The sequence below is a fragment of the Protopterus annectens genome, chromosome 11.part0 (genome assembly GCF_019279795.1).
Source record: "Protopterus annectens isolate FY-2018-M chromosome 11.part0, PAN1.0, whole genome shotgun sequence".
Lineage (NCBI taxonomy): Eukaryota > Metazoa > Chordata > Ceratodontiformes > Protopteridae > Protopterus > Protopterus annectens.
In genome coordinates, this window is record NC_056745.1 from 1,062,316,214 (window position 1) to 1,062,336,591 (window position 20,378).

General features: G+C 34.0%; 1 protein-coding gene across 1 annotated transcript in view; it reads right to left on the reverse strand.

The window, feature by feature from the left end:
- The window catches only part of LOC122815696 (mucin-19-like), a 1,162,279-nt gene that overhangs the window by 721,673 nt on the left and 420,228 nt on the right, over positions 1 to 20,378 (reverse strand). The window contains exons 8-9 of the mRNA XM_044088411.1: positions 529 to 651; positions 309 to 429 (exon numbers count right to left, since the gene is read on the reverse strand). Of these exons, the coding sequence (XP_043944346.1) occupies positions 309 to 429; positions 529 to 651 (244 nt within the window). The remainder of the gene's footprint in view (positions 1 to 308; positions 430 to 528; positions 652 to 20,378) is intronic.

A 20,378-nucleotide genomic window follows, 5' to 3' on the forward strand; every position in this document is an offset into this window, starting at 1 on the left:
AAAATCTGGTTGCGATAATACGTAAGTACCGAAAATCCATTCATAAGCAATGATCCAAAAAATATTTGTGATTTTTGAAAAAGTATTTCAAATAATTTGAAATGAGTAATCAATTGCTCAAGATATCTTTAAGCAGGCTCAAGGGAGGAAGGTTAATATTAAGAGCAAATAAAGAACAAATGCTATGGTATTCACAAAAGGAATAAATGAATATTCATCTAACATAATGACAAGGTAGAATATGTCAAAAGACCACCATGCTGTGGTTGTTAATTAGTACTAAAGTAAAGTAAAGCAAAGCAGCTTACCATGATTCAGGGGAAGATATACTCTTTGACCCTGGTGGATATATACGGCCTTCAAACTCACACGGACACTGACTTTTTGGAATGCATGTAGCATTTTTGACAAAATCATTACGCACTAGACCTAAAGAATATAAAAAAGTTTATGTCTTCTGTTTTCTTAAATTACGTTGTTGAACCAGATGATTTAACAGCAATGGTTATAGCTGTAAATTAAACATACCTTCGGGGCAAACGCAAGCACCAACACAGTTGCTAATCTTTACGGATTCTTGTTGTCTGCATGTTGGCTCAGACAGTGAACCACATTCTTTGTATTCCAGGTTTCCTTCACAGACAGGATGGTCTGAATCAAGAAAAGAAATAAAAATTAATGTTAAAAATGCATCAGAAATTTACTCCTTAAAGATTTATATCTACATTAAATATATTTCTTTGAGCATATATACATAAAAAAATAATTCAACAATGAATATTACCATACTGGGGTCTGAGGAACTGTATAGAACTATGCTCTGAAAACAAGAACGAATAGTTAAAAGAAGCTAAATATGGTAACCACTGGTGGATACCAGAAAGTATGTGACATGATTAAAGGTAAGTGACTTCTTAATATATTATATTGTTACTGTGCAAACAACATGGGTGTTGGTGAGATATGGAGGAGTTTCTGAGATATATGTACAATATTTACTGCAAATAAAAAAGTTTGAGAAGTACTAGTTTATGTGCAGTTAACTTTAAAAGTTCCATAGTTAAAACAGGTAACACGTTGTAACAAATTACTGCAATTGGACTGCACTGATGCATAAGCCATTAGGTGCAGTGTTTATCCCTTTGCTTTGTAGCAGGAACAGGCAGAATCTTTCAGCAAGTTGTCTTTTAATTTCCTTGAAGCAGATCCATGGTGTTTTCTTGTCTTGCTTCTACAGGAATTTGATTCTAAATGGTTGGTGCAAGATTTGAAAATGCCCTTTTCCCTATTGCAGCTTAAAATTGTGGTCTAATAAGAGTTAGTGTTTCTTCTTGATCATCCCTCAGAGAATAGCTTTGTTGCCTGATATGCAGCTTGCTTCTAAAATAATGACAATGTCCTATTTTGATTATTCCATAAATCTATGAGGTGAAGAGCAGAGTTGTCCTTTCACTGACTAGTAGTAAATTAAATGTACGAGTTAAAAAAGGCAGGTTCTTTGGCATGCATGTAGGACATATCTGCATATTTTGTTAACTGTTTCCTGTATTTTTGTGCATTTCCCCTGTGTATATCTCCTAGACTGGAACATTAATAAAGTGAGTCAACATTCAGTATTGAGGATCGGTGAATTCCTTGCTAAGATACAAGGATCAGTGGAAGCAAGAAACTGTAATATTATATAATGTGGTTTTAATTGGTACAGTGTTTTGTTAATAATGTTAGTATGCAAAGTTAGTATGTAAAGATAGTGAGGGATCTGAGGCTATCACCTATCTTTTTTTTTCTGACACAGCTGGTAAAAATGCATTTTTGTCTCCTACCCATGTTCTTGTGGGTTTTGAGGCCTTTTACATGATTCCAAAGACCATCATACTGGGCATATGTGGGTTGATAAGCAATCTGTTGCTGTGGGTCCAATTGCTCAAGGTTGTGAAACTAGTTTGCAGTTTCTACTGTAGGAGGGGTATACATTTGACTGATTCAAAGAAGATGTCATCCACATATGTGGCCATAGTATGACAGAGATCTTTGGTCAGGTCATTAATGAAGAGAAAAAAATAATAGGAGCCCAAGAGCCAACCCCCCAGGGAATCCTCTTATAATGGCAGCTTGATTTGAAAGACAATTACCCAAGCATGCCGGAAAAGTTTTATTTTGCAGATAACTTTTTTCTTCTTTTACTAAAGAATGTTTTTACATCATTATAGAAAACTAAATGTATCCTTCCATCATGAAAATATTCATTAACTACAGTCAACTATCCCACTTTATGCCCCTTAAATACGACATACATATTTGCTTAATATACACAATAAGGTTTATAAGTCTATGATATCAAGTAGATTAAAATGGCTTTACCCTTAATAATTGCTGAAGATGAAATAAGGATGTATATTTACTTAGCAAACCCAACTCAGTATCAATAAAAGGAGCAAATTACATTGAAATAAATGGAAAATGTGAAAATAATATATGCAGAATAATGTTCAGGAGGAGGAGTGAGGTTTACGGGAAAGCAGGAACTGAATAATTTATGTAATGGACTGATAATAGAAAGAAAAGATGCGTGATGTATAATGTATGCAGATGGGAAAATATTAATATGGTTTGTTTTCTTTTCCATTGATGTATGTTTGCCTGTGTCTCAATTCATAATTAAATAAAGATATTTAAAAATATATATATATACTTTCAAGGCAGAAGTCCACCGAGTACAGGCAAGCACAGTTCAGTTCAATCTAGTATTAAGAGTTACAGAATATTCAGTTTGCAGTTTTCAATTACAGAAGTTTCAGTTTGAGTCAGTTTATCTGCTCTATCATTCAAGACAGTTTCAGTAGTACATGCTTAATCTGTGTTGCTATTCCATTGTATTTTGCTTCTCACTACATGCACATAATAAACTGCATTTATCAGACAACCAGAGGGCCTAGACTTAATTTGAAAGTGCAAAGAATGAAACTGTGAGGTTTGACAACGTTTCAGTTCAGTTATGGACAACTGGACAGCTGGACTGGTGGAAATTGTGAAAGGTGCCTAAACAGGCTCAGAGAAGAAAGTACTGAAGTACAGTTAAAGTGATTCAAAAAATCCCATAGCGACTATGGAAGCCTGCAGGCAGTAGTGAAAAGAAGGACTATGATCCAAAGACACGCTTTAAAGAACACCACTGTTACTTCAGTGTATACTGATCAGCAGAAATTCGGAATATCCAAGGAAGACGACATCCCTGTCAGGTACCAGTGTGACGTTCGAGAAGCAAGGGAATCATTTTTATTATAACGCATTTTATAGTGAAGTCAGACTTTAAATCTAAAAAAAGTATAACTACTTCTACAGTAAAAGCATCAGTAAATGTGTGGTTTAAATTAAAAAAAATGGGTAAAATAGAAATGTATGCAGTCTACTACTAATGTGTATTCTAGAAATGTACATTTTAATCTTATCAGTACAAGAATGTTCAGTATTCACAGACACAAAAAGGTCAAGATACAGCAGCAATCTGTAATGAGTAAGGTTATGGTGATATTACTTCATAATCAACAGTATGAAATAGTATTTACAAAAACAACAGCATTTTCAGCTTCTGATAGTACAGTTTCAGATAAAAATATTGCACAAATTGTAATGCATTCTAGTTCATATTTTTCAAAAATCAATGTAAATGCTGCAGCAAACATAATTTAGTATGCAGAGTCAAATCAGAGGATTGCAAAAACATATGCCTAATGTAAATACAGTCAGTGTACATGAAGTACAGATTTCAGGAGAGAATACAAAAGAAACATTTTTAGTATTTCAAATTAATGCCATCAGTATACTTTCAGACACAAATAATGCTCAGAATGTAATTGATTCTAATTTGTTGTTTTCAGATGGTATAGTAAATATTGCACTGAGTGGGAATCAGAGTGCAGTGATTGATAGTAATTCAGCAGAAACAGATCAGTCTAATATAGAAAACATCGATGTAAATGACACACAAACTTAAGGGCAAAATGAAGAAAAGCATACAAGGCTCAAGAAAAACTTTTGTATAAAAAAGCAACTTTATTAGAAACCTGGACCAATGTGCAAAAAGCAAAAATGAACTAACGCTTCAGCATATGCCTTCAAGGTTCAAAACATGCCTTATAAAGAACATCAATAAATCCAAATCACTATTATAATATCTGAAAGTGTGACGTTACAGGACTGGTAGGAGAATTATTTTTGACACCTCAGATATGTTCACGTATCCTCAGCCTAAGTTGGGGTATGGTCTTAACAATGTAAACCTTATTACAGGAACAAAGTAACTGCCATAAACCACCATTTTTGATGACAATTAAATACTCCTGGAACATTGAACAGCTTCCCATTAATGAAGTGTGTAATTCCCTGATCCATGTAACTACAAGTAGTGCATCCCTTATACTTAGACTCAAAAACCTCACTATCCATATGTATGAGTATAACTTGCCAAGTTAGGTGAATTTCTATATGAAATATTCAATTTCAAATTCATATATATATATATATATATATATATATATATATATATATATATATATATATCCCCTTCAGCAGATCAAAATTGCAGAACATCAAACCGCTGATCATCGAGGACCAGAAGATTGAAGTTCTACAATATAAAACCAAAAAAAAAAAAAAAAATGAAAACTTCTTACTTTACATTTTTGAAGGGGGGGCAAGTCCCCCTGCACTCCCCACATGGGGGGCTGCACTCTCCACACCCCCTGCTAATTAAATATACAAACTCCAAGATCACACTGCAGTGAACAGAATGGTAAATTTCTTGTTCTGGATTGCACAGCGATCTCCATTCACAGGGTTCGATATTGCAGAACTTCGATCCTCTGGTCCTCGATGATCAGAAGTTCGAAGTTTTGCAATTTTGATTCTCTGAAGGGGACCTACACATACACACACACACACACACACACACACACACACATATATATATATATATATATATATATATATATATATATATATATACACACACACACATATATATATATATATATATATATATATATATATATATATATATATATATATATATATGATAATAGATATATACATATGATTATATCACTTCCAATGAAATAATATATATACCAATGTTCTTTATAATGTATGTGTTGACATGTTCTGATTTATATTTAAGACTTTCTGATATGTAATTACAGAAGGAGTCTTGGTTTATTTTCACTTATGATACTTTGCAACCAAAGGGTCTTAATAATGAATTACTTATAAAATACATAATATAACAGCTTTCAAAGTATCTTGGAAACTCATTTCACTGAAGTTAGGATATATGTATTTTTGTATTCAACTGGCTTATTATTAGGACTAAGACAGAATATATGTGTTTGAATGAGAGGGAGGATAGAGGAATGGTGAGGATGCAGGGAGTAGAGGTGGTGAAGGTGGATGAGTTTAAATACTTGGAATCAACAGTTTAGAGTAATGGTGAGTATGGAAGAGAGGTGAAGAAGACAATACAGGCAAGGTGGAGTGTGTGGAGAAGAGTGTCAGGAGTGATTTTTGACAGACGAGTACCAGTAAGAGTGAAAGGGAAGGCCTACAAGAGGGTAGTGAGACGAGCTATGTTATATGGGTTGGAGACAGTGGCATTGATAAAAAGGCAGGAGTCAGAACTGGATGTGGCAAAGTTAAAGATGTTAAGATTTGTACTGGGTGTGACAAGGGTAGACAGGATTAGGAATGAGTATATTGTAGGGTCAGCCCAAGTTGGACGGTTTGGAGACAAAGCCAGAGAGGTGAGATTGCGTTGGTTTAGACATGTGCTGAGGAGGGATGGTGGGTATTATTGAGAAAAGGATGCTAAGGATGAGGCTGCCAGGTGAGAGGAAAAAAGGAAGGTCTAAGAGAAGGTTTACGGATGTGTTGAGAGAGGACATGCAGGTGGTTGGTGTAACAGAGCAAGATTGCAGAGGACAGGAAGAAATGGAAACAGATGCTCCGCTGTGGTGACCCCTAATGGCAACAGCCAAAAGAAAAAGAACTGGCTTATTATTATTATTATTATTATTATTGTTATTCATTCTATGAACTTACTTGTTTCAAGTGAATTATTTTTGCTTTATGTTTTCATTTAAATTCATATGCATTCTGGTGCATTCTATTTTTCTATTTTTCTGTTTAGTAATGTTCTAATTGATGAACTATTTAAGTGCTTTACTGTGTTTAAAACTTTGAAACCTTGAAGGCATACGCCAAGGCATTAGTTCATTTTTGGTTTTTACACATTGGATTTCTAATAAAGCTGCTTTTTTGTGCCAAATGATGTTTTTCTAAATTTTGGAGTGTGGAAGAGTTTATATTTGGCAACAATCACAAAAGTTGGGTTCAAAATACTTTTGTATGATTTACAGTCTGAGAGTCATGAAGTAAAAGTAATTACAGGTGTAGTAGCAGAAAATTCAATAGTTAAGATTAAAGGTGTAGTAGACCACACCAAACCAGGTGATTTATATGATGTCATTCAAAGTAAAAAGGATGACAGATCATATATTTCATTGTTTACAGGAAAGGAATTATGGAATATTATATTGATTAATACAGCTACATCAGTTTAATTTACAAACAGACATTTACCAGAGGATCTAAGTACAATTATAACATTGTTAGGATTTGAAGGGTCAAAGGTTACAACATTAAGCAGTTGTCAGTGTGACAGTACCACTCTATGTATGGACATATTTTCAGGATTAGATGTTGTTTCAGGCTTCAATAACAAGATTCTGTGGAAAGAGAAAAATGGTACAGGTACAGTAGTGCAAACAGAAGACACTTGTATCAAATCATATGCAGTAGATTTTGCAGGAATACCCAAATTCATGGGTGAAAGCCAAGACAGATTTTGGTTTAGTTGTCACAGTCTAAGTACAGTTACAGCACATTAAAGATAAGCTACCACCTTATCAGAAACAGTACTGATTCCCAAAGAAGACATCTGTAAATGTATTACAGATAAGAAAGAAAAGGCTAGTATAATAAAAAGATCAAGTCCATCAAGTTCACGTATATGGCCATTGAGGAAAAAAAATGACATTTACAGACTAGTAAAAAATGCATGACTCTGATAGCACATGTTGTGCAGGGTACACCCAAAATGACAGTCATGTTAAATCTCCAGAATAAATAGTTTACACAGTAGTGTAGCTAGGGTGGGAAGAGAGAGGCAACTGCCCTGATTGCAAAGTGTTGGAGGGTGCGATCAGCCTATCCCAATTGCTCTTTAATGTAATGCCAGCTATTAAAAGCCAGTATTACATTTGCGGTTAAACATGAGCACTGTAGCATGTGTGTGGTTGAAGCTGTAGCAACTGCTTGCTAAAATGTAGCAATCTGTTTGCTACAGTTTAAGAGTAAAAACAAATGTGCTGATAATTTGTTCTGTGTTAAGGTATTGTTTCTTACAGTTGCTGTGGGTGCAGCCCCGGTCCGTTCACCCACGCTACACTCAGGCTCACTTTGCTCCCCTCCCACCCCCATTCTCACCCACCCCCCATATAATTTCCTTTGTACCTAACGACCTGTTTCCTCCTTCCCAAACACTCCTCCCCTTCCTTTTCCTCACAAACACTTTAGCCTACTTCCTGCCTACAACATAGAATCCCTACCTCCTCCACTACCTCTCTATACACACCACCCTATAATAATTAACTATTACCTATAATTAATATTTTAACTGCAGTAAATACACATATCTGAATGTAGTTCAAATAAACTGACAATATACAATTCCCATTCACCTTATCCATAGTCAAGAACATCATTACAGATAAAATAGGAAGTATCCCCCCTTATTTACTAACTCACTATCTCTACTACCCTCTCTTACCTAGAGGATACCAATTACCTGACCAATACTTCCTGGCCATACTGCAGCTCCCTAACACATAAAATGATAGCTCTTGCACTGACCATACTCTCCATCTCTTTTCTGTAGCTGTATACCCAGCATTACTTGATGCTTATATAGCTCCTAAGTCCCTAACGTCACTTTAACTTGTAGCTACAGACAACTCCCATTAGCAAGTCTTACATTCTCATCCACCTATCACTTCAAATCTCTTATCTCTCTTTACAGCAAACTCCCACATACACCTAATACTGCACCTTTAATACAACACCAGTCTCACTCATTCATAGATAGTACCCTTGCATGTAACACATTCTTTCTGAAACTAGATAACATGGGTTACACATATCTATCCCAACTACTAAAAACATCATTCTACCCATTAATAATCTTCACCCTACTCCTACTTTCCATCCTGTCTTTCTAACACACTCAGCTTAATAACCACACCCCATCCCCTTGGCAAACTGATTTCACAGCCAACACCACCAAACTAAAAACTTCCCTATATTGCCATGTAACCTTACATACCCCTACCCTTCTCTTACTCACACATTAAACTGAAAATCAAACTAACCCCCTCTCTTCTCAAAGACAAACTAAAATAATTCACAAATTGACCAAACTCTATCTACACCTACTCCATACACTCACTTGCAGTGGTGATATATATCCCAATCCAGGACCCAAAACATCAATCAGCCCAAACTTAAATCAGCTAAATCTCCTACACCACAGACCTACCTCAGCTCTCCTCTTCTTAAACATTGATGTAAGAAGTATACTTAACAAGATTCATGACTGTCATGCCCTACTAGCTCTATACAAACCAGATATCACTGTGTTAACTGAAACATGGCTCAAACCACAACATCACAATAATGAGATTACTGCCCTGGGTTACAACATTATCCGAAGAGACAGATCAGAGGAAAAGCGCAAAGGTGTTGCAATATTATTCCAAAATCATCTTACCTTAGAACAACTAGATTACAATACCTATGAATTCAAAGATGTAGAACTAATCCTTGCCAAACTAAAAATAAATTCCAACAAACATATAATTATTGCAAGTGGCTATATACCATCAGGCAATAACATCACTGTAATGGAAAGCCTGCTTAATTAGACCTCCAACTCCCTTCCACATGAAACCATACAATTAGGAGACATCAATATTGACTGGCTTCACTGCTCCAGCCATAACCCGTCTGCTTTTATAAACCTCCACAGGTTTACCCAAACTGTAACCACCCCCACTCAAATTGAAAAAACTTCCCAATGCCAGTCCGTCTTAGACTGAATCCTGGTATCTGACCCTGCTCTTTCACAGCAATCTGGTTGTCTTCCAGATACCCTAAGTGACCATCATCCAACCTAATTAATTAGGAAGAGATCCCAAACCATCAACCAACCTATCCTCAGAGTAATTAGAAACAAAAAAAACCTTCTAAAGCTACTGATATCATCAATACTCTAAAAAGCTGTAACTGGACCCCCCTAAAACATCTACCTCTAAGCGATGCCATCAAGTACTTTAACACAGCCTTCATAAAAATCTTAAACCATCATGTACCCCCTAGAACCATTAGAATAAAACGAGCTATGCCCCATGGCTAAGAAAAGATACTAAAACTATAATGAAAGAAAGGGACAAGGCCTGGATTCAATATCAGAAAAACAAAACCACTACTTTGAGACAAAACTATGTAGAGCTCTGTAACAAAGCAAAAAAACAAATCAAACTAGACAAATCCAGCTACTATACAAGCATGCAAGAAAAATATGCTAACAACCCACAAAAATTCTGGGCCTCAATAAATGGTATACTGCATCCAGGAAAGTCCATGACTTCAACCCCTGTGCTTCGAAATAACCATGAAAACATTCCTTCTCAGTTTAACAAATTATTTACCAAAACAGTCCGGACCCTTGCCAGTACACAAAATAGTACTAGCAGCCCCACACCAATAACTACCCCAACCCACCCCAATATACAAAGCAATAGCCCCAGTTTTCACCTCCACTCTGTATCCACCAAATCAATATCAAAACTCCTTGGTAAACTTAAACCAACCACTCTAGCAGCTGACAAGCTGCCAGCAGACTTCCTTCCAATCTCAGCTAAAGCTATAGCCAATCCTGTTTCTATTCTCATAAACAGATCTCTCTCAGAATGCAAAGTCCCCACCTCATGAAAAACATCATATATAATCCCACTGCACAAATGAGGCAACTCCTTAGAGCTCACCAACTATCATCCAATAGCAATCCTATCACCTTTATCCAAAATAGTAGAAAGAGTTGTTCATACTCAACTAATACAGTACCTCCAGAATAATAACCTATTCTCCATATCCCAGCATGGCTTTAGACCTTCCCATAGCACCACAACAGCACTACTATCATTCACCAACATAGTTAACCACCACAGAAACAAGGGTCTATTTGTTTCTTCCATATTCCTAGACCTATCAAAAGCCTTTGACATGGTTAACCACAGTCTGCTTCTTGATACCCTATCCACCCTAAATACAAGTCCTTCCCCTATATCATGGTTCAACAGCTACTTATCTGCCTGTCAGCAAGCAATCCTATGGCAGGACCAATTGCCCCCCCTGTTACCAGTAACCATAGGAGTCCCTCAAGGATCCATCCTTGGCCCATTGCTGTTCTCTCTATTTACTAATCAGATCTCTTCATCCTCTCCCACTGCCTCAATAGTACAATATGCAGATGACACTACCCTCATATGTGCTGCCCCTAACCTTAGTGAACTGCAAATCCTTACCCAAAATAAATTCACCCTAGCCAAAACTTGGTTCACTAACATCAAACATCTTCTTAATCCCCCCCCAAAAAAACAAAGTAATTATTTTCAGCCCTGGCAGAGTTCCTCCCCTAAATAATAATTTCACCATTAACTCCAAAGAAAACATTCAAATCAGTCCAACCACACACACTCTGAACTGCTAGGTGTAGAAATAATCAATAACCTGAGGTTCGACATCCACAGAGCACAAACCATTAAGAAAGTTAATAAAAAACTTGGTCTCCTCTACAGGAACAAACAGTTTATGACAAAACGCACCAAAGTAACCATCACAAAGACTCATCTTCTATCCACCCTCCTCTATGCCTCTCCCATCTTGACCAATCTCCACCAAACTGATCTAAATAAAATGGAATTGTGCTACAACAAGATTGCCAAGTTTGCTACTGAAGCCTCATATAGGTCCCACCACTGTCTATCCCTTAAGCAACTCAACTGGCTTGAGCTGCCTCATATACTTCTGTTCAATCAACTCTCTATAGCACACAAACTCTACTACCTTCCTGAGATAACCACAGCACTTCAGCACCTAATTCAGCCCCACATTCCCTATAGAGCATTAAGATCTAGTAACCAGAACCTCATAACTGTCATCAAACATAAAAAGGAAGCTGATAAGTCCTTCTTTGCCAACACCATTGCCAAAACCTGGAACACACTACCAAGCCAAATAACTTCTACCACCTCCTTTAGTCAATTCAAAAAACTCCTGAAAACCCACTATCTAAGTAACTGCCTATGCTCATGCCACTCACCAGGATAATCCATACCAAGAGAATTTGTCAGGGTACAGCTATATATAAACAGTTTTTTCCCCTGAAAGCTTCCAAACCCGTGTACATTTACCTTGTAGTACTTATATCAGCAAAAGAAAAAAATATATACCTCTGATTGTCTACTGTAAGAAATGTTAATCACTAGTATGATGTCCTGTTGTGTGTATATATGCTATATGTATGTTTGTTAATCACTAGCATGTTGACCTGATTTGTATATATGCCATATGTATGTATGTTCTACTTCTTTTTACTCTCATGTAATGTATTGTAATGTGGAGCTTTTCTCCCTGGGCTTCCACTGAAAATGGACCTGTGTCCAGTCAGAATTTCCTGGTAAACAAATGTAAATAAAATAAATAAAAATAAAAATCTCAGTGCAGGCAGGTTAGAGCAACTGTTTGCTGCAGTTTTTTTTTTTAAAGTAAAACATGAGAGTTGAGGTGCTCCTTGAGGTGTTCCTTGCAGGCAGGTATAAACTGTAGCAACTGTTTGCTACAGTTTAAAAGAAGGAATTTGTATTTATTAAAATAAATTAAGGTAAAGTTAGGGCAGGGCACAAAAAGTAGGACTTGAATGGTTGGGGCAGGAGAGGAGGGGAGTGTCATGCATCTGTTGTAAATCTTCTCTGCAGTCTTCTCTAGGAGACTGGTACAAAAGTCAAGCTGAAGTTTCACAGCAATGGAAAGAGCAGGAAACAGTGGCAACTTTGACACAGGCAATTGGTCAAAGGGATTCCACAGGAAGGAGCTGCAGAAGAAGCAGGATGCATCTGAAGAGGATATGCCACAGGAAGATATTCTGTAACTTTCTGTAGATTACAAGCAGGATACACATAGTAAAGAAGACACTTAATTCAGACTAAAATGATTTAAGGGAAGATCTGCTTGATTTAATGGATATGGATAGATGCATTAAGACAGATGAAAGAAACTGATTACAGAAAGCCAACAGGACCCAAAATGTAATAAGATTGGTAAAACAGATAAACACAGTAATCAGGTATATTTAGAGAAATTCATGTGATATAATAGAAATAGGGTATATTACTGTGCAGCTCAGCTAATAATGAACAAAGTGCTACCACAAAACTGTAGAGTAAAAAGAAAAATAATGAAACAAGTAAAATGGCACCATGGAAGCAGAGAAAACTGTAAGACCATTAAGATAAGAAGTATAATTGTTAAAATAATATACAAAATGGAACAGATTATCAAAAATACTTAGAAAGACAGATGTGGTAAAATCAATGCACAGTATCAGAACAGACCAAGATTTATTATATACTATTACCAATAATAAACTAAAAATATCACCTGAAGCAGAAACGCTTTGAAGGCATGCAGATAAATATAAAAGAAAAGAGCATAATAAGCAACTTATTGATGACCAAAAAGATTCTTAACAGAAATGGGAAACAAAGGAAAAGGAATACAAACACACCAAAAAAGAAGAAAACAGGGATGTTTTGGAGAATATTTATAAAGACCTCATTGAACATAACAAAGATGCTGAATAGATAGAAAAAAAATAAAAGAAATAGGAAGGAGCTGTAATGTAGATGATACAAAATAGGATGAAGTAACAGTGAGAAAAAAAGACAAAAAATTAAAAAAAGCTCCTAACTGGAAAACCCCACGCCCAGATAAAGTACCTAACTTCTGGCTAAAACTAACTACTGACTTTCTCGCTGGTCTCTGTAAACTCTGGTCTTACCTGTTAATGTTTTCCTGTGAGTGTATATACTAAATAATTCTGCTACCCTCCCTCATCTCTAAATTACAAGGTGCCCCCTGGATGATTTTTCAATACTTGGGACTCAAACAACAAATATCACCTGCAAGCTCTCTGCAAACCTGTCAAGACCCTTTATAAATAAGAAATTCTGCTACCCTCCCTCATCTATAAATTACAAGGCACCCCCCTGGATGATTTTAAACACCTGTGACACAAACAACAAAAATCACCTGCAAGCTCTCTGCAAACCTGCCAGAACACTTTATAAATAAGAAAGTGTGTACAAATGTTTTTTCCCTTTAATAAGCTTTTCAATATGCAATGTTATTTGGCTTGAATAGTTGTGTTTAATATAATGTGTTTGCTACACTTGCAGTCTGTGTAGTATGCACACCTGCCATCTACCTCCCAGCTTATTTTACTTAGGAATTGCACTTACAGCAGTTTCTGATTCCACTGTGCTTAATTAAGGAGGAGTACCAAATGCCCTTATGCTAATATTCTTAATAAGCTATAAATGTACCCTCATATACCTTATTACTTTGCACCCAATACATAACTGACCCATAACCAGCATCTTGAATCGATTTGCTGCTGCCTCACTGATAGTTTTTTTTCTGTGCACTTACCTGTTGGTTCTTGCTCTGGGGTGTCATCCCACTTCATTCGCCCTCCAGGCTCTCTTTGCTCCCCTACCCTGCCCCCTAATCCCTCCCACCCCCACTACCTTTACATTTAAACCTATCCATGCCACACCCCTTCTTATGCGAACTTCACTCCATCATCTCTTTTCTCTGTTACCTCCACCCTCCTCATCCATACCCTCCATCTCTCAACATATTCTTAGTAATATCACACTAGCACCCTATCTACATACTACTCCCCTTCCTTCATTTCTACAAACTTTTAACTTAAAAGAAAGCAGCATAAACTGGGTGGATAAATAAACACACTTAAAAATTAAAGAAGCCATCCTGAGCTGTAGTGGAAACTGTGAATGGAGGTGTAAAAATTAAAAGTGGAAAGAAACACCCTCCAATGTTCCTCAACACAGACAACCCAGTTTATTAAAAGTTAATCGCTTTCGTCCTAATAACCACACAACCTGGGACTTCATCAGAACAAAACTACAATGAGTAACAAGTTGTTATAAAGAAAAAGAAAAGGCCAATTAATTAACCTAATTAACCCAAATAAAGTACCAATGACACATTTTAAAATGACAGTACATAAATACTGAAACTATTCAAATATATATATATATATATATATATATATATATATATATATATATATACACAGAGTGTAGAAATTATAACACATTAACAGCCTATTCAGTATTGAAAGAATTCTACTCTGTCTCAAAAATATATCAACAAAAATATTTAGACAGAAAATTTAAAGGACTTATTATAATATACCAGCTTTCTTCTTCAAGATTGATTATAATACAAATGTTATTAGTCTCCTCAAATTATCCACTTAAGTAGTGTGTCTGATTAACTCTCTAATAATCCCTAATCTAAATGGATTTTCCTTACACTCATCAATAATGTTCTTCTCCCTCTCTTCACTATCATCATACCTGGTTCCCATTCAATCTATTCTAAGCTCTCTTACAGACAGTACCTCTTACACCAATAACACAAATCACTACTCCCTACCCATTACTGCTCATCTCTTTCACACAGACAGTGCATTGTTCTTAAAACCCAAACTGTTGACGACAGATCTATACCTGATTAACATTACATTTAATGACAATTTAACCAAAATGAAATCCTGTCTTTAGTATATAATCTTGAAATCCCTCCAGCTCTGAGGTGACATCCACCCTAACCCTGGTCCCATCATTTCAAAATCCTCTTCAACATATATTCTAGGTACACAAAATATGCTTACGTTTATCTCAGTAAACACAAATAGCATGTGCAACAAAATGTCAGAGTTGCATGCTTGGATAACTGCACAGTCTCCTGACATACTAATAATCACGGACAACTGGCTAAAACCACACATAAAAGATACTGAAATACTTCCTCTAGGCTTTAATATGTTCAGAGCTGACTGACTTAAAAGAAAAGGATGCAGTGTTTTAGCAATATTTCCTTCTTCTGTTTCCCTAAACCATCACAACCAATCCATTCCCACTTTTGACAAAGCTGAATGATTGATTACTAAGCTGAATGATTGATTACTTACCTTAAATTAAACAGTAATAAAAGTGTCTGCATTATAGCTTTATACATACCCCCTGGCAATAACTTATCAACTCTGGCAAGTATCCTACCTTGGGTATCAAAAATATCTCTCAAAAAAGGTTCTTAAATAATCCATATCTGAAAATGACGTATAATTGTAGTTAAGCCACATAGTGTTAGGGAAAACTTTAAAGAGCATTATTACATGTTAATTAATATAAATAAGTACTGACATTCTTGTATTTGAGCTAAAACACAGAGTTTTAGTTAAGACAGGTCTTTTAGTAATCTTTATGAAGTTCCACACTTATGTAACTTATGTTTTAATATATATACATTTAATTATTAGTGGAGTTTGGGAGATATCAATTCATTATAATATACATATTAGTTGCTACTACAAGATTGACTTTAAATAGATTCTCATTAATAACAACTTTAATAGTAAACAATTATAAGCTTTGTAGACATTAGCTTTGTTATAGTAAAGGCTATTTATTGACAATGAAATCTTTAATATTTAATGTATATATTGTAAAGTAAAATCCTAATCTTGAAACATACTGATACAGAAAGAGATTCCCATATTTTAATATATATATATATATATATATACTGATGAATAACATTAGCTTAGAGAGGAAAGCAATAGGATAGTCTGGATTGTGGTAAGGCGACGAATATGGGTGGTTTGCATAAGTACACTAGAAAATCAGGAATGCACTTTTCCATGTTAGGAGCTATAAATAGTTTTTTTTTAATTAGTTAATTATTAGATTTATGATTTTGTCCATAACAAGATTAATAAAAATACATTTCTTTCTCACTTCACAACCACAATACACTTTTTTTTACAATGGTTTTGTTTCAAAGATGTTAGCTTATAGATGCGTTTCACTAAATGTCAGTGGTCTTAATAATCCCATGATGAGAGGTAGTCTTATCAAATATCTTAAAATAAAATAAAGCCCAGCTACTCTGTTTACAGGAAACACATTTATAAAAAGAAAAGGATGTAGAAAAACTATTATTCAAAGGTTATTCAGTAGTTACTATCATTATAGTTTAAAAAGAAGAGGCAGACATACTTTGGAAGAAATCCCTGACAATGCCTATAATTGTTGACACATATTGTGATAAAATGGCATGATGGGATTAGTGGTTATTGAGATAAACAAAAATTATTATACATTTGCTAATGTGTATTGGATTCCTGGAACTGGATCTAAAATAGCAAAAAAAATTTAGATATTTTAAATCTATATGCAAACAGAGAAATGTTATTAGCTATTGATTTAATTGCATCTTATCAGAAAGAGATACTGCTAAAGAAAATATCCCAAAACAACTGCTGCTGCTAAACAACTAAACATTTTATAATCTTAATAAATTTACAAGATATTTATGATTTAAAATTGGCAAACTCACTTAATTATATGCATTATTCATTTACATTTGGTACACAAGCACATAAAGTCTTTGCATCTAATAGATTCCTTTCTACAACTGATAAAATACAAATAATGTCATGTTTACAATGCTATTACTTTTAACTTCAATATAAAACCTAACAATTTAATTTACTGACAAAGAATTCCTGCTTATATTATTAAAATTAAGGAGCTCAAAGAATGGTAATTAAAAGAATTATTATGGAGTTTAACAATAATAGAGTTACTGATATCTTATGGGAGCCATTAAAAGCATATTTATATGGCAGAATTAAGAACTTTTATCTCTGTAAAGAGTGACAAGTAATTAACAGAAATATAGTAACAGATTGATAATCTAAAATTAAATGTCAATCATGCAGATAAAAAAAGTAAACACTGAACTGAAAGATTTAAATCAGAAATACTTAAAAATACTGAATCACAAAGTTTAAATAGATATGGAAAAATAAAGATTCAGTCTCACTCTATTAACCCTAAAAATTACACAGATTAGCCATAAAGGCTAAAAGAATAACTAATATAAAATAGATTAATGAGATTGTATACAAAATTAATGATAAAACTAAGAAATCAACAGACCTAGTAGATATACTAGAAGGTTTTAGGAAGCAATATGAATTAATAACAGCAAATTAATACTTGATAAAGATATAATAACTGATATTTTGGAGAAAATATAAAGTATAAATTAATAGAAGAACAAAATAATAAATTAAATAAGTCTCTTTAAGAGAAATGAAGGAGTAAATTAATAAATGAAGAATCTAAAAACAACAAGACCCCATCAGTGGATGGCATAATATCAGAGATATATAAATTAATTCCTGATAGTATTCTAAAAACTCGTTTAAAATATTCAAAGAGATCAAAAATGCATTAACCTTGCCTCCTTCTTGGAAATTTTCATTAATAGCTCCTATTCTAAAAGAAGGAAAACCTCTAAAATGTTGCTCATCTTATCATCCAGTCTCTCTTCTCAATTTAATTATAAAATATTTATGTCTATTTTAGAAAAGAGATTAAATAGCATGAATAGCATGATGCAAAAATTAGTTGAAGTGGACCAAACTGGATTTTTTCTATACAGGAACGTTCAAGATAACATTATCAGACTTCTATCTCTGATAGATGTTGTTAACAAAAGCAAGAAAGAGCTTTCAATTGTAAGCTTAGACTTAGACAATGCTTTTGATTCAATTAATTGTGATTACCTATGTAAAATGCTTAAATAATACAATATTTCCATTAGATTCTGTGGAACTGATAACTAAATGTATAATAATTCACTATCTTAAGATAAACTTGGCTCATTCCTATCTAGTTCTTTCAAAATATTTAAAGGAACAAAACAAGGGTACTATTTGTCTCCCTTATTGTTTGCTCTGTCAGAAGAACCTTTTGCAGCATCTGTTAGATCAAATATTCAGATAAAATGGTTTTCCATAAGCAGTAATTATAACTCTAAAATCCAGTTATTCGCAGGTGATATTCTACTAACTATTGGTAATACCGAGTCTTCATTAGAGCTCATTATTAAATTAATAAAACAAAGGATCTCATCTTTAATTTGTATTCACAATAAAACACAGGCATTATATTAATAAATAAAAATTTAAATAGCTTTTTAAGGAATTCTAAGGTGTTCAATTAGGAAAATAAACTTAAATATTTAGGAATCACTATAAAAATAGCTGGAAAGACATGGCAAACACTAATTATAAAATATTAGTAAATACGTTATTAAAATAAATAGAAAATTGGAATAAAATGTATTGTACTATGAAAAATAGACTTACATTAATAAAAATGATTATGCTGCCAAAAATATTACACTATATCCAACCATTAATCTTAACGCCATCCAATAAAATTATTAAACAATTAAACTCTATGTTAATTAAATTTGTGTGGTACCCTTAAAAACTAATAATATAGGCCACGGTGGTGCAGCGGTAGCATTGTTGCCTAACAGCAAGAGGTTCTCCCATTCGATTCTCGGCTGGAAGGCGGGGAGTGCCTTCTGTGTGGAGTCTGCATGTCCTCCCTGCGGTTGGGTGGCATTCAAAAGACATGCATAAGGACATGCCTTCTTTGAAGGTTGGATGTCAAGCTGGCACCTCGGCGTTCATGAAAATCTACTACCAATCATTAGCAGACCAGAGTCCCGAACAATGACGACCCTCAAAAACTAATAATAAGAACTGATTGGCATGTTAAATCTTGGCTAGAAGGTGGAACTGGCTTTCCTACTATAGATTTATAATCTACAATTATAAATACAGTAACTCATATACTTCAAACTGGAAGTTTCTGCACAAAGAACTCTTATTTTCAAATAATTCAGTTGAAATAAATACAATTTATAACTCAAACATGTATAAAATGTATTGGGTTATAAAAGATTTTTGTCTGAATAATATACATTTTCCTGCTTCTACTTTGTATGTTAATTACAATTTAAATATATTTAGGAAAGACATGAATAGTAACCACCCATTTAAGGCATTATTAATTTTGATGTTTCCTATAGCTTATACAAATGATTGTGTGGAGATATTTAATCTTAATAAAATGCTTGATTTTGAAGAAGATAACTTTAAGTTTTGCTATCAATTTCTAGATTGAAATAAAATACATTCAGCTGATCATTTATTGATTAAGTACAATATGAAGAAAAATAATTGCTTAGATATTCAAAAATTCAAACAATTAATCACAAATGAAATGCAACTGACATTAAATATGAATAATGAACCCATACTAAGAATTTTGGATTTTTTTAAAGATTACTAGTGAAGAATCAAAAAATAAATCTTATCTGTCAACGTTTATAAAATTTAAAGATCGGAATTGATTCCTTTTGACTTGTCATTTTGGGAATATTCAACAAAGATTATTAATGAAACTTTTTCAGAAATGAACATGAAGTTATCATTAAAATCTATAAATTACAATACAGTCACCTTTTTGGAAAATAGTCACTTGGAAATATCTACAGAGAAGCTTTTTAACACAACATAAAATTGCTTTGATTTATAAAAAATGGAATAAAATGTTAGAGATGTGATGAGGTTACAAATGCTAATTGGTTTACATGGTTATTAAATGTAGGATGATTGTACTATTTTGGTCTATATTTAGAAATTTTGTTAAAACGTTCTGGTCAAATAATTGTGTTAATTCAGATTCTTTGATTTTATTTAATGCTCCAATTCCAGATTCCATACCAAAAACACAGGTGCATCTTTTATGGTCAATCCAAGCTATGTCTAGGAAAATCATAATAAACTGGAAAAAATAAGAATAGTCTCTCTTTTGCTGAATTCATCTGCTTAGCAAAAACTTAAGTGATAAAGAAATACAGACAATGTATAATAGAACTTCAAACTGTAAATACAAATGTTTATCTTGGCAAAAGCTTTAAAATGTACGAGAAAATATTAATCGTTTATTAACTGTTAATTTTTTTGTGCA